Raw genomic sequence first — 17,678 nt, forward strand, 5'->3', positions numbered from 1 at the left:
TGTCTTGGCCACCTGGGCACACTGCTGCCTCATATTCAGCCAGCTGTCAACCAGTACCCCCAGGTCTTTTTCCACCAGGCAGCTTTCCAGCCACTCTTCCCCGAGCCTGTAGCGTTGCATGGGGTTGTTGTGACCAAAGTGCAGGACCCGGCACTTGGCCTTGTTGAACCTCACACAGTTGGCCTTGGCCCATTGATCCAGCCCGTCCAGGTCTCTCTGCAGAGCCCTCCTCCCCTCAAGCAGATCAACACTACCACCCAGTTTGGTGTCGTCTGCAAATTTACTGAGGGTACACTCAATCCCTTCATCCAGGTCATTGATAAAGATATTAAACAAAACTGGCCCTAGAACTGAGCCCTGGGGGACACTGCTTGTGACCGGCCGCCAACTGGATTTAACCCCATTCACTACGACTCTCTGGGCTCGGCCATCCAGCCAGTTTTTAACCCAGCAAAGAGTACACCCATCTAGGCCATGAACCACCTCTGAAGTAGGTAGATCTGTGTCAATTAAGAATACCTTGAAACAGTATTGTCATACATATGACAGTAGAAAATGCAGAATACAGTATTAGGAAAATACGGTCTTTGAATAAAAGAAAGATTCAAACAACGATGGCCAAAAGCGTGTATGACAAAAGCCTTTGGAGATACGAAAAAACATGCTAACTTTCCAAATTTTGCATCCCACGCACTACACTACCAAGCTTGCTTTAATATCTGAGGAATAGTTGCAATGTCAGGAAACTATTTGAGCATATTTTTTGTATTTGCTACATATTCTATTTCTACATTTTATAATGCAATATGAAAAAATCCAATGAGACTGCAAGGTCTGTCTATAAAGAACAACAACAAAATTCTCCAAATAATAGATAACAAATAAAATAAAGCAACAGCCAAGAAAATTCCAAAGATCTATAAAAATCCTGACTCCTGGGCCTTGACTGTTGAGAAGGGAACATCACAGCTTCACCCCTTCATCCAGCTTTCTGTCCAAAAATCACTAAGAATACTAGGCTGATAGACTTCACTCCAGCATGAAGCAGAAATGTGGCTATGGTAGGCAAAAGGACACAGGAAATGTTCCCAGTGTTCTGCTAACTTAAACATACCAATAAACCCACAAATTGCAGTATACTGTTAATAGATGAAACATATACTGTTCACTTAATAAATTTAATTCAGTGTAATAGCTTATAACTCAACTTCAAATGTGAACTATTAACGAAATAAAAAGCAAACAAGTAGCTGTAAAGCTAAACATTAAGTTTTCTGTTAGCTTAACCAAGAACACAAGTGAGAAATAAACCTGACTACCATACCTTTGCAGAATTTAGTATGTAGCAAGCAAAATTATTTTCAAGACATACATGAAAACAAAAGGATTTGGCATTGCAAAGACTTAAATTTTTAAAATTAAATGGAACTTTACAGTTAATAAAACATCACATATCTGCCAACAATGCATCACGTGGCATAGGGAGTTAGTCTTCCTGTTGGAAGCTTTTCTACATAAACACCAAGTTTCTCATTAAGTTGCTTTTACTTTAGGAGGTGTAAGAAATTAAGTTTTTTATTTTTGTGAATAGGCACTATATAAAAGTAAATGAGCATAAGAAATATACATAATTCTGATATTCTTGAATTCTGCTCATGCTTTATATTAAGCGATAAGAAAGAAGAAATGCTGCAAATACCCTTTTTACAGTCTCACTTAAAAAAAAGATAAGCAATCACTGAAGTGCATATATTAGCTAAATTCTAACGAGAAGACTAATGAGACTGTTAAATTTTAAGTCTAATGATCTTTGTTTTTCTTTGCATCTGAGTGATTGCTTCTTCCAATGTGAGATCAAAGTCTTCACCAGATACATGTATTTCCCCCCCCAAATAAAGCTTTGTAAGAGCAAATCAGTAACATGCTTGAAAACCTAATTTCTTGCCCATCTAAAAAAATATTTGGAACCAATTCCTCCTGGATTGCACAAAGCAGAATGCAGTGCGTAAGTCTCCTGACTCTAAGGAATGTGCAATTTCAGAGAAAACAGTTCTTGTTTTCACTTTCTTACATTCTTCTCTCCTGGATTTAAGATAAATTAATGTCAGAGCTGGTTACATTTAAATACTTCCTCAGGTATTAAAAATATTCCTTTTCCAAGTCCTAGGGGGATAAGGATGCACAGAAAAAGACCTTCTTCCTTTCTGTTCCTCTCTATACTATTTTGAAAGTCACCATGTTCAGCAGAGGAGGAAAATGAAGGAAGACCTGACAGCATTAGGAAAAGTCAATGCGCTGGTGACCAGCTCTCCACAATAGTTTCAGTATTTGGTGAATGTGGTCTAGTGCACCCACTACACTGGAATCCCATTACTCCAGACAGCAGAATAATTACTGGTCCCAGACTCACTGTTTTTCATATTGTGGTCTGAGGAAAGAAAACAGATAAGGAAAGAAAGCCCACAGGTTTAAGTTCAGAGAAATGAGATATCTAAGGATGTTAAACAGCATCCTCCCACTTCTCAATATTGATGAATAAAAATATATTTTTATCTAGCAGGTGTTGCTGATTCTTTTTTAGCACAAAATAAGAGTCAGAAGAGGAACACTACTTTACAAGACAGATACTGTTTACAGAGGCATCTTGTAAATACATAAATGGATTAATTATTGTCTAATAATAGATCTTCTATTGCTTTAGAACAGTCGGAACAAACAAAATAGCAAAAACAGGGAAGCAACTACCTGATGCTGCAGAAAATTTTTTCAAGAAATTGGTTAATTCAAACTACCACCATAACTGGATCACTAATATTAAAAAAAAAAAAACCAAACCAAAATAAACTTTCTTCTGCTTGTTTAACTCATGATTTTCCCAAATAGTCCTCAAACCCCCAAAACTGACCCAACACAACAGAAACAACCTCCGCACAAAACAATTTAAGTATGTCAGTAATTCATATCTCATTACAAAACTCTTGCCAAAAGGACTATATTCAGTTGAGATTCTGAAACACTGTTAACAGAACTTTTTCTTTTCCTAGTTCTTTTAAGAAATATCACATCCTTTGGGAGGAAACATAGTCTGCTTCTGTGAAGGTGATGTGCACCGTTAACATGCTACTAATCTTGTCTTTCTTCCAACTAACATTTCCTATCCTCCAATACAAGGAGCAAGAAGGTGTTTAGTTAAAAAACTAGTTCATTTAAAAGAATGCTTGAAAATAAGATCAAAATGACCATTAACAACAAAACTAACATAGGCTGGAACGTGAAAGAACTGTAAAATAAACGTAGCTGTTATTTTTCTGTTTTTATTAAATTTGTACTTGCAGATTTTAGACTAACAAAAGAAAACTAAAGCTGTTTTAAAAAGCAATAGAATTTAATTAATTTCTCTAGTTATTCTTCTTGAGGAATAATGGAGTTTTTCACTTACCAATTTAGCCTCAGACTGCACTGGCTGTGGGGAAGAAGGCCCTGGGATTCCTGGGATACTAGGCACCATGGTGACAGGTCTAACAAGCTGACCAGATAAAGTATAAAAATGAAGAAAACCTGAGTATGTTATCATAATAGAGAGCACATGACAGCACTACCCTCTGAAGCCAAAACAGCTATCAAGCTGCTTAAAACTAAGTTCTATGCTGCACTTATGCAAATCTGCTCCACTTTCAAATTAATATAGCATCATGCTTACTTACTGGAACTGCAGCAGGGACATGCACATTAGAATTTGTGATAGATGCAGGAATAGCAACAGGCATGGTTTGTCCATTAGGAAGATGTAACAGCAGAGGAAAAGGACCTGGAACTGGACTGAAAAAGGAATGAACTATATAAAAGAAAACTTATCCAGAGAAGAGAACAAGTTTACACATTATTTTGAATTGGTTTGTTTGTTTACAGTTGTAATGTAATATTTATTTGGAGATCAAAAATATGAACTTAGTGATGTGGAGAACATGGAATTATATTTCACATGTAGTGAAAGTTGTATGTTTCATATGTAGTAAAGCACCACACTACACCAAAGCATCTCAAATTTGTAAATTAACTGCAGAAACAGTAACTGAAAATAAACAAGACAAAATATTTTCAAATTCTGTAAGAAAATGTTTTACTAAGATTTATGTGACTTACACTATTGGTCTGTTAGAGGATGGAGCCTGGGTAATAACAGTACTTGATGTTGGTGATGGTATTGCCTGCTGAATAATAACACTTGAGTCAGAACTCGTAAGTAGTACATTAGGAACCTGTAGCGATGCTGGACGAACTATTGTTGATGTAGGCTGTGCTGTCTGCTGCAGTGACACTTCCTGAGGAAAAATAAAGATTAATCAGTTTGTAAAATACAATTATAGACCATTAATTCCAACTGTGAAATGAACACAGTTTGATGGAACAAATCGGAATTTCTATAACATTATGCAAGTAGAATCAGTTATACAATTAAAAACATTCAAAAAAACCCCTTTGGATGAATCATTTAAACCACAAAGTGAAATTGTTCCAACAACACTGATTCTAGTTTTATGACAAACCCTGGCTCAATTTATGCTAAGGCTTCTGCTAATAATAATTCAGTTTTGATCAGGTATTAAGGGTTTTTTGCCAAGAAACCCATGGTGCTATCAGCACCACCATGTCTATTCACACTCTGAATAAGGAAAACACTTCAGTTTCAGTCCATTGTTCTGGATTTAAACGAGAGAAACAAAAGACTTTTATGGTTCAGTAAAAAGGAAAAAAAAAAAACCACCCCTGTGGTTTTTTTTAGCCTTTATCCCTTACCCATGTACTTCTCTTAACTAAAGTGCTACTACGTTGAAAATACTTGGGAGTGTTACATTCATAGCTTTGCAAAACATATGCGTATTCTGATGCAGAAGAAATTGTTTGAGTGCAGAAATTAAATTTTCTTAGTTGCAAGTAAACAGTAGACAGAACTGACTATAGTTCTTAGCTTAGCAATCAGGTAAAGTACATTATCAATCAGAATGTAGTACCTGCATTTGCTGTTTCAAAACCTAGAAATTCCTTATTGTAACCAATGCCTTCCTTCTTAGGAAACCCTTGATATGGTCAGACTTCAGATTTACGTTCAGACAGGATTTTCCCAAGTTATTTATTCTTTTGACACTAGCTACTGCAAGCAATGTCACATAAAACTACATTCTTAAGACCAGCAGACTTTAGTTGCTCCACTGTTAAACGGTAATTCAAAGAGAACATCACACCTGTGTCATATAGGCTACACTGATTACCATTTGCTCTGAATTAAGCTTAAATTTTTAAAATTCATCCACAAAGCTTTAAGTAATAAAGTCTTAGCTGTCTTACGGACTGTTTTTCTTTCTATACATCCACTACAAACTGTGTGCACACTTCTGAGCACTTCATGCAACTGTAAATGGGTTGGCAAACTGTGGGCTTTAAAAAAGACAGAACTTCAGATGATGAAATTTTATCTCTTCAAAAGCTCAGAGGCTAGATTTGTCATCAGGGTTCATTAGTTCATTCAGGCTTTTCCCCAAGGGACTTAAAAGATTATTTACAGTGAATAAGAGGTTTTGGAGAATAACAATGAGCTGTATTGGGGAAAGAAAGAATTTTTTCTTTAGTATCAATCTGGTGTATTTATAAATGTTGTATTATTTGAACCCAGTACCTAGAATTACAGATGAGCAGTCAGTCAAAAGAAGAAAACATCCAGTATGGAATTGCAGAAATATTAAAAAAAAGGCACGAGTTGACTAATGCATATTCTTAGGATGGGATTAAACACTCCTTTGCAAATAAGTAATTTGGTGTAACAGCTATATGGATCTTATTCAGCGAGAAGAGACACAGGGAAAACATAAAGGAGACTGAATTGCTTGACTGTGGGAAATCAGAGGAAGGCGTAAGAGGAGAATACTTGCCCTGGTAATCTTTTGGCAATGGTCAATTCACATTCTTCACTGGTTTCAGTTTCACCCTTTCCTGCCTGCTGTTTGCCACTATTACCTGTCTCATCACTGTGAGCAAGGAGCCACTAGAAAGTCCATTCCCATTGTAGGGATCTGACACAGGAACACCCGTGCTTGCCCCTAATAGCCAACAGAGGTGCAAGAGCTTTTTCTTGTTCTTCCTTTCACCTGAAACATCTTCATACATGGCAACCACATATATAAAGTATATGTATAAAAATAAATTTAGTTATGTGAACATCACAGAATAGCTATGGCGAAGTAATTCTAATTTCCATTAAAAAAGGGGAAAAAGACAGTCAGCTGACAGCAGCCTCAGAGCCATGTATATAGCTTTAATACAAAAATGTAAACTAACCAGATCTATTCATATGTTCTCAACAACAGTAATGCAATAACAGGCCCTTCTGTACAGGTTTGTGCAAGTGGCTTCTATAAGCACCAGTGTGTGTGGATGGGGAAATAGCTACCAAAATACAGAAGGCCAAGAAGAGAAGTGCTGAGAGGCAGTGTGTGAAAGTGTCCCAAAAATGGATAAGCTCCAGAGAAAACCGACCCTGTTGAATTTGCAATGATTCATAAACTCAGAACACCAGCTGAATCTGTACTCTACCATGAACATGCTGCAGGATTCAGACAACATCCAAAACAACAGTGGCTGCTATATGAGAACAGAATACAGACTACTTGATGAAAGAACGGACCCCTTGAAGGACTTTCACAGAATCATAGAACGGTTGAAGTTGGAAGCGACCCTTAAGGGTCATCTAGTCCAACCCTTCTGCCATGGGCAGGGACATCTTTCACTACATCAGGTTGCTCAGGGCCCCAACCTGACCTTGAACACTTTCTGAACACCTACCTAGAAGTCACTGGCACATCAGTAGAACCTTCCACCTCCGAGCAAGCAGCTGGGATTGGCCTCCCAACTGTTGCTGCAACCAGGTAAATATGTATGAGTGAGTGAATAAGTTATGGTACTCTCTGAATACTTATTGGCTATGAATAAAAACAGCTTAATAAATGGGTGTTTCAATAAATACTGGCTGTAATCCCCTACTAGGAAAAAGGCAGCTTGCAACTTTTAGACAAAGTGCTCTATGGAAACCAGATTTCAGCAATGGTCAGAAGATTAATGTATGAAATTCTGAAATAAATCTATAAAATTCTGAAAACAGAAACCTCACATGCACACAATTATTTCTGTGTATTATTTGTGCTTTGTTTAAAAGACAGAAACGATCCCCAACCATTAAAGGAATAACACATTTACTGACGAGTGTTTATACACTTGAAACCAAAGTATTTTCAACTTCCTCTTTACTTCTTTACACTAACTTGCTCTATGCTATACTGAAAAATGCATGCATGTCCTAGTTACTGTAACCATGTGGCAATAACATAAGCTGCAGATTTAAGAAGTATGGATCTAAAGGAAACTGACATTTTATTAGCATGTAAAATCAAAACCATAGGCACACCAGTCTGACAAAAGATACTAATTGGTCATCAAAGCATTGCATTAATGAAGTATAAATTTTGTCTGAAATAAAATAGTTTGAAATATATCTGCTAAAGAACAAGAAAGAGATAACTTTGCAATCATGAGATTAAAACAAAGTGATCTTACCTTTACCCACCTCTACAAGAAAGAAGTTTAAGCCTATTCAAAGATACTAGAGACTTACTGAAAGAACCTCTCCAACCTTTTATTCTTGAAACCAAAACACACTGAGTTGAAAAATATTTTACAGAAGAGGATAGTTATTTTACTTAAGAAGTGTTTTCAGAGACGCATATTTGCAAGTATTTTGTATCTAAAAGCAAATATCATACAATAATTTCCTAATGCTATCAACGAATACACAGACTTCTTTATACAGAAATGCAGATGGCCAGAAATAATACTGTAACTGATTTTTACTGTAAGAAAACAATTAGCTGTGACAGCTTAGCAACTTGTGAAACTCTGTTGAGGGTCACCTTTTAAAGTACTGCTAATAAGCAACTATAATGAGTTTGAAAGCTCTCAAAGAATAAATTAGGTTACATTTGCTTATTATTTTAAGGCTAAAAGGCTTTATATACTTCTAACAATATCTTGCTCTATTCAAAGCAGAATATCGATTCTTATTGAAGCTTAATAGAACTCAGGGAATTCTCGGAAAACTAGGAAAAGAATTAAGCATAATTTTTTAAGAGTCTAAGAAATTTCTTTGACAACTTCAAGGAAAATTAGAACTGTCTTGCACATACATTAACAGGCTGTAATAATTTAAGGCTACTAAACTATATTCAGCCAATGAAATTATTACAGTGGCATATACATTTTAAAACCAGCTATGCCCTCAAATAAAACCTTCCCTCCTTCAATACATCTATAGAAGGAGAATATAAAAATCTAACTGAGAAAACAGCAACACTCTGCTCACATTTCTCAACTTCTGCAGGCCACATTCAGCAGCAGCACACTCCAAGCAGCACCCTCATCCTTGCTCAGCTTGTCTCTACAATCAGACATCAGAACAGCATTGAGCAGCAGCAGCTTTTCACTTCAGCACTGTTACAGTGACAACACTGAAATTACATCATGAACGAGACAAGTTTATAAGTACTGCCAAGCACTGAGATATAATTTTCACTTATAATGATGCTAATGAGATACTGAACCACTACCGTATAGAGATATTATCTCCTGCCAAAACTAGAGTACTTAGACTAAGCATGTGCAGTGAAAAAACAAACCTCTGAAATAAAGAAGAAATGAAATAAAGAAGACTTAAGATCTGGACTATGATTTGCTTAATCTAAGCAGCCCTTTACATGTATTCCTTTAAACTACTTCCACTATTTTTGAGACTACATGATTGCCTTGATTACCTAACCCTTGCTAACTAATTAAATTCAGTGAAGCTTTGTAAAGCTTTCTGAAGTCCCTTCCAACCTGAATCACCCTGCGATCCTAAAAAGTCCTGCTGACTTTTGGGAATAAGGTAGCCAAGTCCCTCAAATGCAGACTGCCCACTGAAGATTCACACAGAAAAAAGACTGGCTAGAGCAACCACATTGCTTTATTACGTCCTGCTCCTAATATTTTTATTAATTGAATTAGGAGTAGAAGTAATTCATTCATTTCACTGATTTTGCTTCATGTTGTGTTCAAGAGAACTCCATATGATGAAAACATTGCAAGTCACATATCGAAGCTATCATTACTATCAAACAATTTATTTCTTCTTTAGAGCAACAGTTCTAAAACGGATTTGACTGCAACATCCTCTAGTGACAGACAATACCTCAGTCTTCTATGAGTATTCGAGTTAACACTAAACAAACAAATGCCTGAGATCACCACTTTCAAAACATACTGCTATAGCCTAAAGAGTGTAAAATTTGAAACAAAATTATCTGGTGTTTAGCTTTGAAAGACAGCCTATTCAGCCCTGTATATTTTTGTAGAACATCCCCTGCTGTTCTACAAAACAATTTATGGTAAAATATAGGATCAACATAAAAATGTACACAGGAAGAGTCTCAAACTGTTGACATTATTAAAAAAAAAATAATCATCAAACAACTTTCTTTGTGTTTTCATGAATGATGCTGCATAAAGAGAATAAAGAGCCCCTTAGCATTTTCTAACATAGCATGTATGTTAAATTTTATTTCCTTTCTGTCTTTACTGGATGGCCAGTGTGAGGCAAAGAAATAACTGTGGTGAGCAAAGCTAACTAAAGAATTGAACACATTATGGCATGAAAATTCTTTTCCTTTCAGCCAGCTAAGTAGTGTGGCTATTGTCACGTGCAACAAACTTACAGATCATCAGAAGATTCAAAAAATGAATTCCAAAAAGAAAAAAAAGGGGAGGGGGGTTCTGACCTTTTCATCATTGGTAGTAGACTCTGGATGAGGTAAAGGACTATCTTGATGAGTTGTCTCTACAACAGAAGGTTCTTCAATTTTATTTCTTATAATTGGTGTTGCAAGAGGAGACAGATCTAGAGGCATCTAAGAGCAACATTATAAAACAAAATTACTCAGTCTCTAAAAAAATCAAAATACACAGGAAAACTTAAACAACTAAAGAGAAATATCAGCCTTACAACAACAGGGAGGTGCTGATATTTGGAAGACCTTGATGGAGATGCATTATCAGTCAAGACTGTTTTTCCAGCATCTGCACAAAGACCAATCTCCAGTAACACTTTGTCTTTTAACACCAATGTCATACTAAGTATTTTCTTCTTAAGAATTATAAACACTCTTAAAGTTTTCCTTTCCCAAGAGTCACAGGAAAATTATTGCTGAGGAAGGACTGTACTACACGTCAAAATTACAGTTAAGTGAGGTATTATCCTTCTACAAATTATTATATCACATGCCACAAAGCACAAAATCCTAACTATGTTTCCAAATTAATAAAGCTACTGTGGACAATTAATTTCAAACTTATTGCAGCAAATAATTATTGAAAAAGCAAGTTTTATATTACTACACAGATGTAACTACCAGGATGTCTGAAATGCCACAGAGAAATTATGTTACAAAAATACTTAACAATACTATAGATTTGAAAGCCTGTACTCCTGTCTAGTGTGCTATGTAAATACTTTTGGAAACTTCCCCCATAGCTCATCTTTATTTATGTTCTTCCAGGCACATTTTTTTCAATTAAATTCCTAATTTTCCTACGGAATATGTTACTAATAGGCAGGGAAGACTGTTAAAAGTGGAATCTCTTTTCATACTACACCTGAATAGGAAATACTACAGAAAAAAAAAAATGAACTATCAACCCCCTAGAAAGTGTGCTATTATGGCAAATTTTTCTACCCCTTCCCACAATTGTTTATGTATATTCATTGATTAGAGATGTGGCAGGACTGTGTTTCTTCTCACTACACAGAAGGCAGCTTGGAAAATTAATATCAATTAAAGAAATTGTTAAGATGTTTAAAGTATTTTGTAATATCTATAACCTCCTTCAAGGTAGTGTTGAATTACACAGAAAATATAGTATTAGTAAATCCAGAATCGGTATTACCATATGTAGTGTTTTAAGAACAGTTAGCATACATTAATTAAAAAAAATAATTAAAAAGTCGTGATCTGGTATAATTGTGGTGAGGCTTTGACAGGAACAGATAACAATCCATCCTAAACACAAGTACTTATTAAAATCTTTACTGAAACAAAGAAAATGCAGACACTGATTCTGCAAACCTGTATATATGAGTATAAAAAGATATTTTTTATCACTGCCTGTGGAAGTCAACCAGGTAATCAACGAAAGGCAAAATTATTCAAAGGGGACATTGAACAAAGTTTTTCATTTGCAGCAGTGTTTAAATGTTTGGGCCCCTAACCAGTTATCACTGGGAAGTACTAAAATAAATAGAAGAAAACACGTTTAAATGTATGGGAAGTTCCTTATAAAAGCATGCAGTTGCTAAACAGATACAGTCCAAACTTTTCTTATATTTCAATCTGTACATTAAAAAAATTAGATCTTTAGGTTGTGATCAGTAATTTGTAGGCAGAAGTGATTTCAACACATAGTGAATATAATCATGACCAAATTACTGATGCTTTAAATTTAGTCAGTATTTAACTCTCATTACCATCACTATTGATTCTTAGAATAACATCAGTATTTTAAAACTAATCAAAATAATCAGTGTTCACATACTATTCACATTGGTTTCTTGCAAATGTTTCTCTTTCTGCAGAAACTCTTTAACTTTTCAGATTTATTTTTTGATTATTCAGGACCTAATGAAATTTCAGTCAAAGCTAATATATACAGATAACATATGTAGATTAGATACTTAAAGAATTAAGACAAAGTCAATGTGTCCCATTGTTCACGGTAACTATGTAAAATTAATCAGGTAAACTAATCTTCAGATGAGTAATCTTAGATTTGTATTCTCTCCGTACAACATATATAAGCAGCTGGCAAATGAGTATTGGTATAATTAGGAAGGCAATATATAAATCCATAGTTTGCTTTTTTAATAGAATTTCTGATATGAAAAAAGTAGAAGCTCTGAGAAGAAAAAAATTTTGAACATACTTTCTTAATGTCATCTTCAGAAGCCTTTTTAAATTCATTTTCAAAAGGACTTGCTAATTCATTGAATAAGCCCACTTCTTCACAGTTCTTCAAGAATCGAGTTGGTGTTGGTGTCTGATCTGAAATGAACAAGTGTATTTTTAATTTTACTTTAAAATACCATTTAGGAACCTACTTATCATAAATATTGTTCAGAATAAAAGCAAACAGAAAGAGACAACGTGGTTAAGAACTCTCTTGTGCCTTGCAAGTCAGCTCCTTTCTGCCTTGCAGGGAGGCCAACCAGAAGGCATACTCCACCTGCTGGAGACAAGCAAGTGAAGTTTGCAAACAGTAAGCCCCTTAGTTTCGGGAGAGTATCAAACCATTTCTTCTGTCCTGACCAGAAACCAGAGGGAGCTATTCTCCAGTGCCTAGTCTAGCATAGCAGATCACTTCATAGAGCAAGTAGGCTCTACTTTCAAATAAAGATAAGGCCAACCTGAAGGCTTTAATTAAAAAAACAAAACAAAACAAAACAACAAAAAGACCCCAAGAGGAAAGTGCACAGCTCACAGACAGTTTGCTTCTTTCTTCTCCACTACTGAAAAGAGTGATTACTTTCAAGCGTGTGGAACTTCTAAAAGGAAGTAAAGTGTGATATTGTACACAAGATGGTACTGACTCCTATAATGCCTGTATAGTCAAGCTGGAATCGTAAGACTCCTGCTATCTGGCTGACTACTGCATGAAGCAGTTTCAAAAAAGTCTTTATATAAAGTTTTTGTTACTATGTAAATTCCCCTTATTTCACTATTATCTGGTCAAAATTAACCACATTTGCCACAAAGTTACCTGCATTTAAAATATTGTAGAGCAGCATTATGTGCACCTCAGTAACGTAAGCTGGCATTTACAATTAACAGTTCATACACTGGAATGTGGCTGCGAAGAGACAGACACTGTCATGGTTTCATTCTCAAACACCTCATTATTTGATAGGTCCCCTTTCTTACAGTAAAATTGCCGAGGATCACATTTAGAATTTTAAATGTATAACTGCTGGTTTAAGAGTAACAATTTTTTTGTCTGCTCTTCCTAACAAATTAGCCACGTACAAGGAAAAAAAACCTCTGACAATGTCTGAAAGCCTTTGTGAAGTTCATTTAGGATGTTCCACCACTGAAAAAAAACAGTCTGACTATAACTTCAGAATAATTACCATGTGCTATCTTCATTCAAGAATTTAAAAATTTGTAACGCAATCAATCATCTGTTTGTCATTCCTTCTGATACTGGACAAACAAAAAAGTTAGTTAAAACTGACCAATGGTATACCATGAATTCAGAGGTGGAAATATAGTAAAAGTATTTTGAATATAAGCTAAAATAAAACAAACAAAAAATTATCTTTCTTCTACTACCCCATTTATATAATAATTACTGATTCATTCTTTTGATGTTACCACAGTATGTAAAAAACACTACACATTTTAAAATTTAGGAGACAAGTAATATAAATGAATGATTAAAACTTAAATACAGTTTAATCTAGTTACAGATCCTGTTAGGCATAGCCTTTATCAATGTGTGTTCTTACTGAATGCTTATTACATAGTTTAAACAATTATTAAAGTATTGATAATTGAAAAATATTTAATTATATATCAGATCCAAATAAAAGTTACTTATGGAGAATAATATCGGCTTCAAATTCTGACAGAAGCTAATTATGCATGAAAATATTGCCTAAGCACGTATTGCAGACAACTACAGTGAAGAAAATGTTTCATATCCTCTTAACAAAAGTCTATGCATTATGTACAGAAAATACATAAAGTGTATGCCCATTCCAGCAGAAAAGTGAATAAACTAGTTATAAAAGTATATACTAACCAGCCACAATGACACTATCATTACGAGCCGGACCAAATTTCAGTGTCATCTCATGTTTATGTTTATGGACAGCCAAATGATCCTCATTGGTAAAACGCTGCGGCAGAAAGTTTTAAAAAATAGTTGTAATTCTGAGTGTGAACAAAGTAAATTCAATTCTACAGAAAGTAATTTTTACAACACGTAAAACTATCATTGCTATGTTAACAGACAACCCTCTTTAGCAGATATATCTTGCTCCTTGGTCAACAGTACCAAGCAGAACTATTATAAAACTCAAATGATGTTCACAGTAACTAAATAGTAATGGTATCAGGGAAATGGTAGTGTAAGTACCGGCATTCATCAGAAGTCCGAGATAAAATTTCAGAGTGCTGCAGACTTCATTAACTGTTAGGAAACAGCCATTTGCTATCCTAATGGATCTTGACAATATTTAGTAAATGATTACCACTATTTGATTTCTGTATTGTGTGTATTATCGCAATAATGAGAATTGATCTGTAATCACAAAAACAGACTTCACTGTATTTAATGGCGTAAAAATAAAATAAAGTACAGCTCCTGCCCCTGACTATACAAAATAAGAGGCAGATAGAATGGGAAGCAGTGAAACAGTGTCAGACAACTGAAAAGCTGTGAATGAACTACTTAGCAGCATTTTAAGAATCTCTCAAGTTTTCAGAAGTATGCCAGTTTTGTGCATACTTCCCCCTTACTCTGGGGTACATTCTGTAAGAAGAGGAGTAAGCAGACAAACTAGGTGCTTATAAAATAGATTTTCTTACTTTTACTAACTTGAAATTTGCTATGCATCTGTAATAGTGGGTAAAGTTAGTGGTTCATTTGAGATAATCTAAGAAAACGTTTCCCAAGATGCAGGTTTCTAAAAAGAACATATTTTACAAAATATTCAAATTCTTACTTTTCTTCGTGAACATTTGAGTCCCAAATTATGTTTCTATTATTCCTCAGTAATTTAAGTCACTCCACATATCTCTTGTACAGCTACACACCAAGCGACATCTCTCAGAAAACAATACAGAAAGCTTAGTTGGCCTCAGAGTAGTCATCCAGAATACTTCTGAGAGAAAGGAAATGTATGTGTGGAGCTGAGGGGGAAATTAAAAATGCAGGATCGCTGAAAGACAGGGTGATACAGCCAGGCACTTTTTTTATTAGAACTCTGTTGCCAAGTGTTCCAAAAATGCCTGGCTCTGCATAGCTCCTGTGCCTTACAGCATAAGCCAGAAACTTTGGTGTTCTATCATGCTGGAAGACTTAAGTACATCTTTCTGTCCCCACTGTGTGACGGACAGGCTCCTTCACAGGGAACAGGATCTCCAGATCCTGCCTCCCTCTCTCTATTCTATAGTATTAGCTGGCACCTGGAGAAGCCTTGCCCATTTTCAGGGACATGAACTTCTCTCTTCTCCTTCACTGGAATCAAGAATTGCTGTAGCCCCATGACGTGGCTTTGATAAGATTTAGTTCCAAAACCACTTCTGACCGAGCTTACATCAAAATGAGATTCAAATAGGATGGGGACAAACACATTACTTAGGAGAAGGCAGTCCTCTTCTGTTACTTTTGATGTCTCTGAACATATGAGACATAGTAAGAAATCTTAGTCCTTTCCCACTTTAAACACAGAAGGCTCCATTAATATAACATTAATGCTGTCATTCATCACAAAACCTAATTTTTCAGAATAAAAATGAAAATATTTTGAACTAAAAATCAAAAGAAATCCAAGTGCACTAATATAAGAAAAAATTCAGCTTGTTTAAAAAAATCAATTCTATATAAAGGATGCAGGGATGTCCATCTCAGGCAGCAGATAATGCAAATTAATTTATTTTCAGGTTAGTAAATTAAAGCGTTAAGACAGCTTCCTTTTAAGCAACCATCTGCTAAAACACTTGATAAGATTTTTACTTTTCTGCTCACATTCAGCTCTATATCTACTAATGCTATTTAACAGAATACCTTAAAACTAGAATAGGAATTGAAATACATTTTGTGGCATGCATATTGTTAGCATCCTCCTACATACAAAAAATACACAAATAAAAATTATGCCATTACATATTTGCTGTCACCATAGTTGTGAAGATTAGTGACAAGCAATCTTCACAATGAGCTCTCCTCCAACACTGAAATATTCTGAAAACTACAGGTTACCTGGTAAATATTAGGATGTTTCTCGATTTATTTTATTATTGAAAGCAAATAAAGCAGGGCTAACAAATGGAATTGTTTTCACCTCAGAAAATGTCATTTAATTGGTTTTTTTTCTTCTATGGATAGCATTTCCTGAATAAACACAGAAAATGCTAGAAATTCTTGCTGTCACCTGCTTTTCAGCAAAACACAGATACTTTCTACCGATTATCATAAATCCCCTTTTCTTCAATCCCTAGAAATACATTTTACTATTTTACTTTTATTTGATCAATGTTAATAACTTCAGGTCAGACCATTACCTGGCCACATCCAGGGGCAGTGCATAAAAAGGGTTTGTCATCACTCATATTCCACAGGTCGTTGTACTACCTGTATTAAAATGAGAATGGAACAAATTTTACAAATATTGTGACAAATTATCAATACACCAACATCCACAGGGTATTTTAGTATTCCATGAGCAAGAATTTCTGCCTTCTGGCTACACTGAGAATCTAAATACCCAGGATTCAAGTAGCATCTGGATTCCAAGCTCTGTCAGGAAGGTACACAAAACCCAGTAGAGACAGCCGGTTTTGAACATACATCTCAACTGGAAAGGCAAGTATTCATACGCAACGTGACTGATCGCAAAAAACTATCTGAAAACATAGTAAGGCTTGTTACTGAAATAAAACTGTGTTGTGATAATGATCCAATTCCCACAATTAAAAAAAGAACAAAGCAGCAGACAATGCCAAGTAGTCAAGGATACCGTGCCAACGGATGAAAAAAAGTGGTTGATTCCTTAGCCTTTTCATAGTCTTTAAAGCTCATCTTTAAAGACAAGTTAGCAGATAGCCCTTTATGCAAACTGCTACAAATTTAACTACAAAACTATGTACTTTACTAATGTTCCAGCTATACAACTAAATTACCAAAAGGCTAAGAAATATTCAAGAAAGAAGTAATAGGCAGTAATTGTATTTTGTGCTGTTTCGCATACTCACCACACATACTAATACACATACCTGCCAGATTTCACATATAAACCTGTTTCATAGGGCAAACTATCATATCCTCCTTTTCATGGCAATGAACTGTAACTGAAAGAAGATATTAATTACTATGCATGTTAAACATGCAGTAATACATGATTCTGTAAAGATAAATAATATGTCCATTATTCACCCACGAAACACAACAGTTTTTCAAATAAATGGTTTACTGCAATACATCCTCTAATTAGTTATGCCTTCTGTCAGGCAGAAAAAGATGCTTCTACTCTTCCATCCTGCAAGCTCAGAACAAACATCGCAAGGTAGCATCACTCTGCCTCAGGAAGAGAAAGAGGGACACAGATGGGATTGAGCCAACCTGTGCTAGACAATGCATACAACTAGTATGTGGACGCTGCGACATCAATGACAAAAAAAATAACAACATTCTGGTACAATGGACATATAAAAATCAAGATATTATTGTCATATCACTAAACCCAATAGTGATAAGTAACTAACTTCAACACTAGTTACCCCATTTTAAGGTCAAGTAAAAGGGGAGGGGGGGCGGAGGGGGCGGGG

General features: G+C 35.3%; 1 protein-coding gene across 5 annotated transcripts in view; it reads right to left on the reverse strand.

Moving 5' to 3' along the window:
* The window catches only part of ATF2 (activating transcription factor 2), a 50,345-nt gene that overhangs the window by 24,224 nt on the left and 8,443 nt on the right, over positions 1-17,678 (reverse strand). For 3 of the 5 annotated variants that reach the window (XM_009640794.2, XM_035896178.1, XM_035896179.1), the window contains 8 exons: positions 17,127-17,201; positions 16,416-16,485; positions 13,930-14,026; positions 12,055-12,173; positions 9,858-9,986; positions 4,144-4,322; positions 3,705-3,819; positions 3,440-3,526 (listed from right to left, as the gene is read on the reverse strand). In XM_009640794.2, the coding sequence (XP_009639089.1) occupies positions 3,440-3,526; positions 3,705-3,819; positions 4,144-4,322; positions 9,858-9,986; positions 12,055-12,173; positions 13,930-14,026; positions 16,416-16,463 (774 nt within the window). In that variant the 5' untranslated portion in view covers positions 16,464-16,485; positions 17,127-17,201. The remainder of the gene's footprint in view (positions 1-3,439; positions 3,527-3,704; positions 3,820-4,143; positions 4,323-9,857; positions 9,987-12,054; positions 12,174-13,929; positions 14,027-16,415; positions 16,486-17,126; positions 17,202-17,678) is intronic. The other 2 variants (XM_035896180.1, XM_035896181.1) reach the window with 2 other exon arrangements.

The sequence above is a fragment of the Egretta garzetta genome, unplaced genomic scaffold, assembly GCF_000687185.1.
Source record: "Egretta garzetta isolate BGI_Z169 unplaced genomic scaffold, ASM68718v1 scaffold16, whole genome shotgun sequence".
Taxonomy (NCBI): Eukaryota; Metazoa; Chordata; class Aves; order Pelecaniformes; family Ardeidae; genus Egretta; species Egretta garzetta.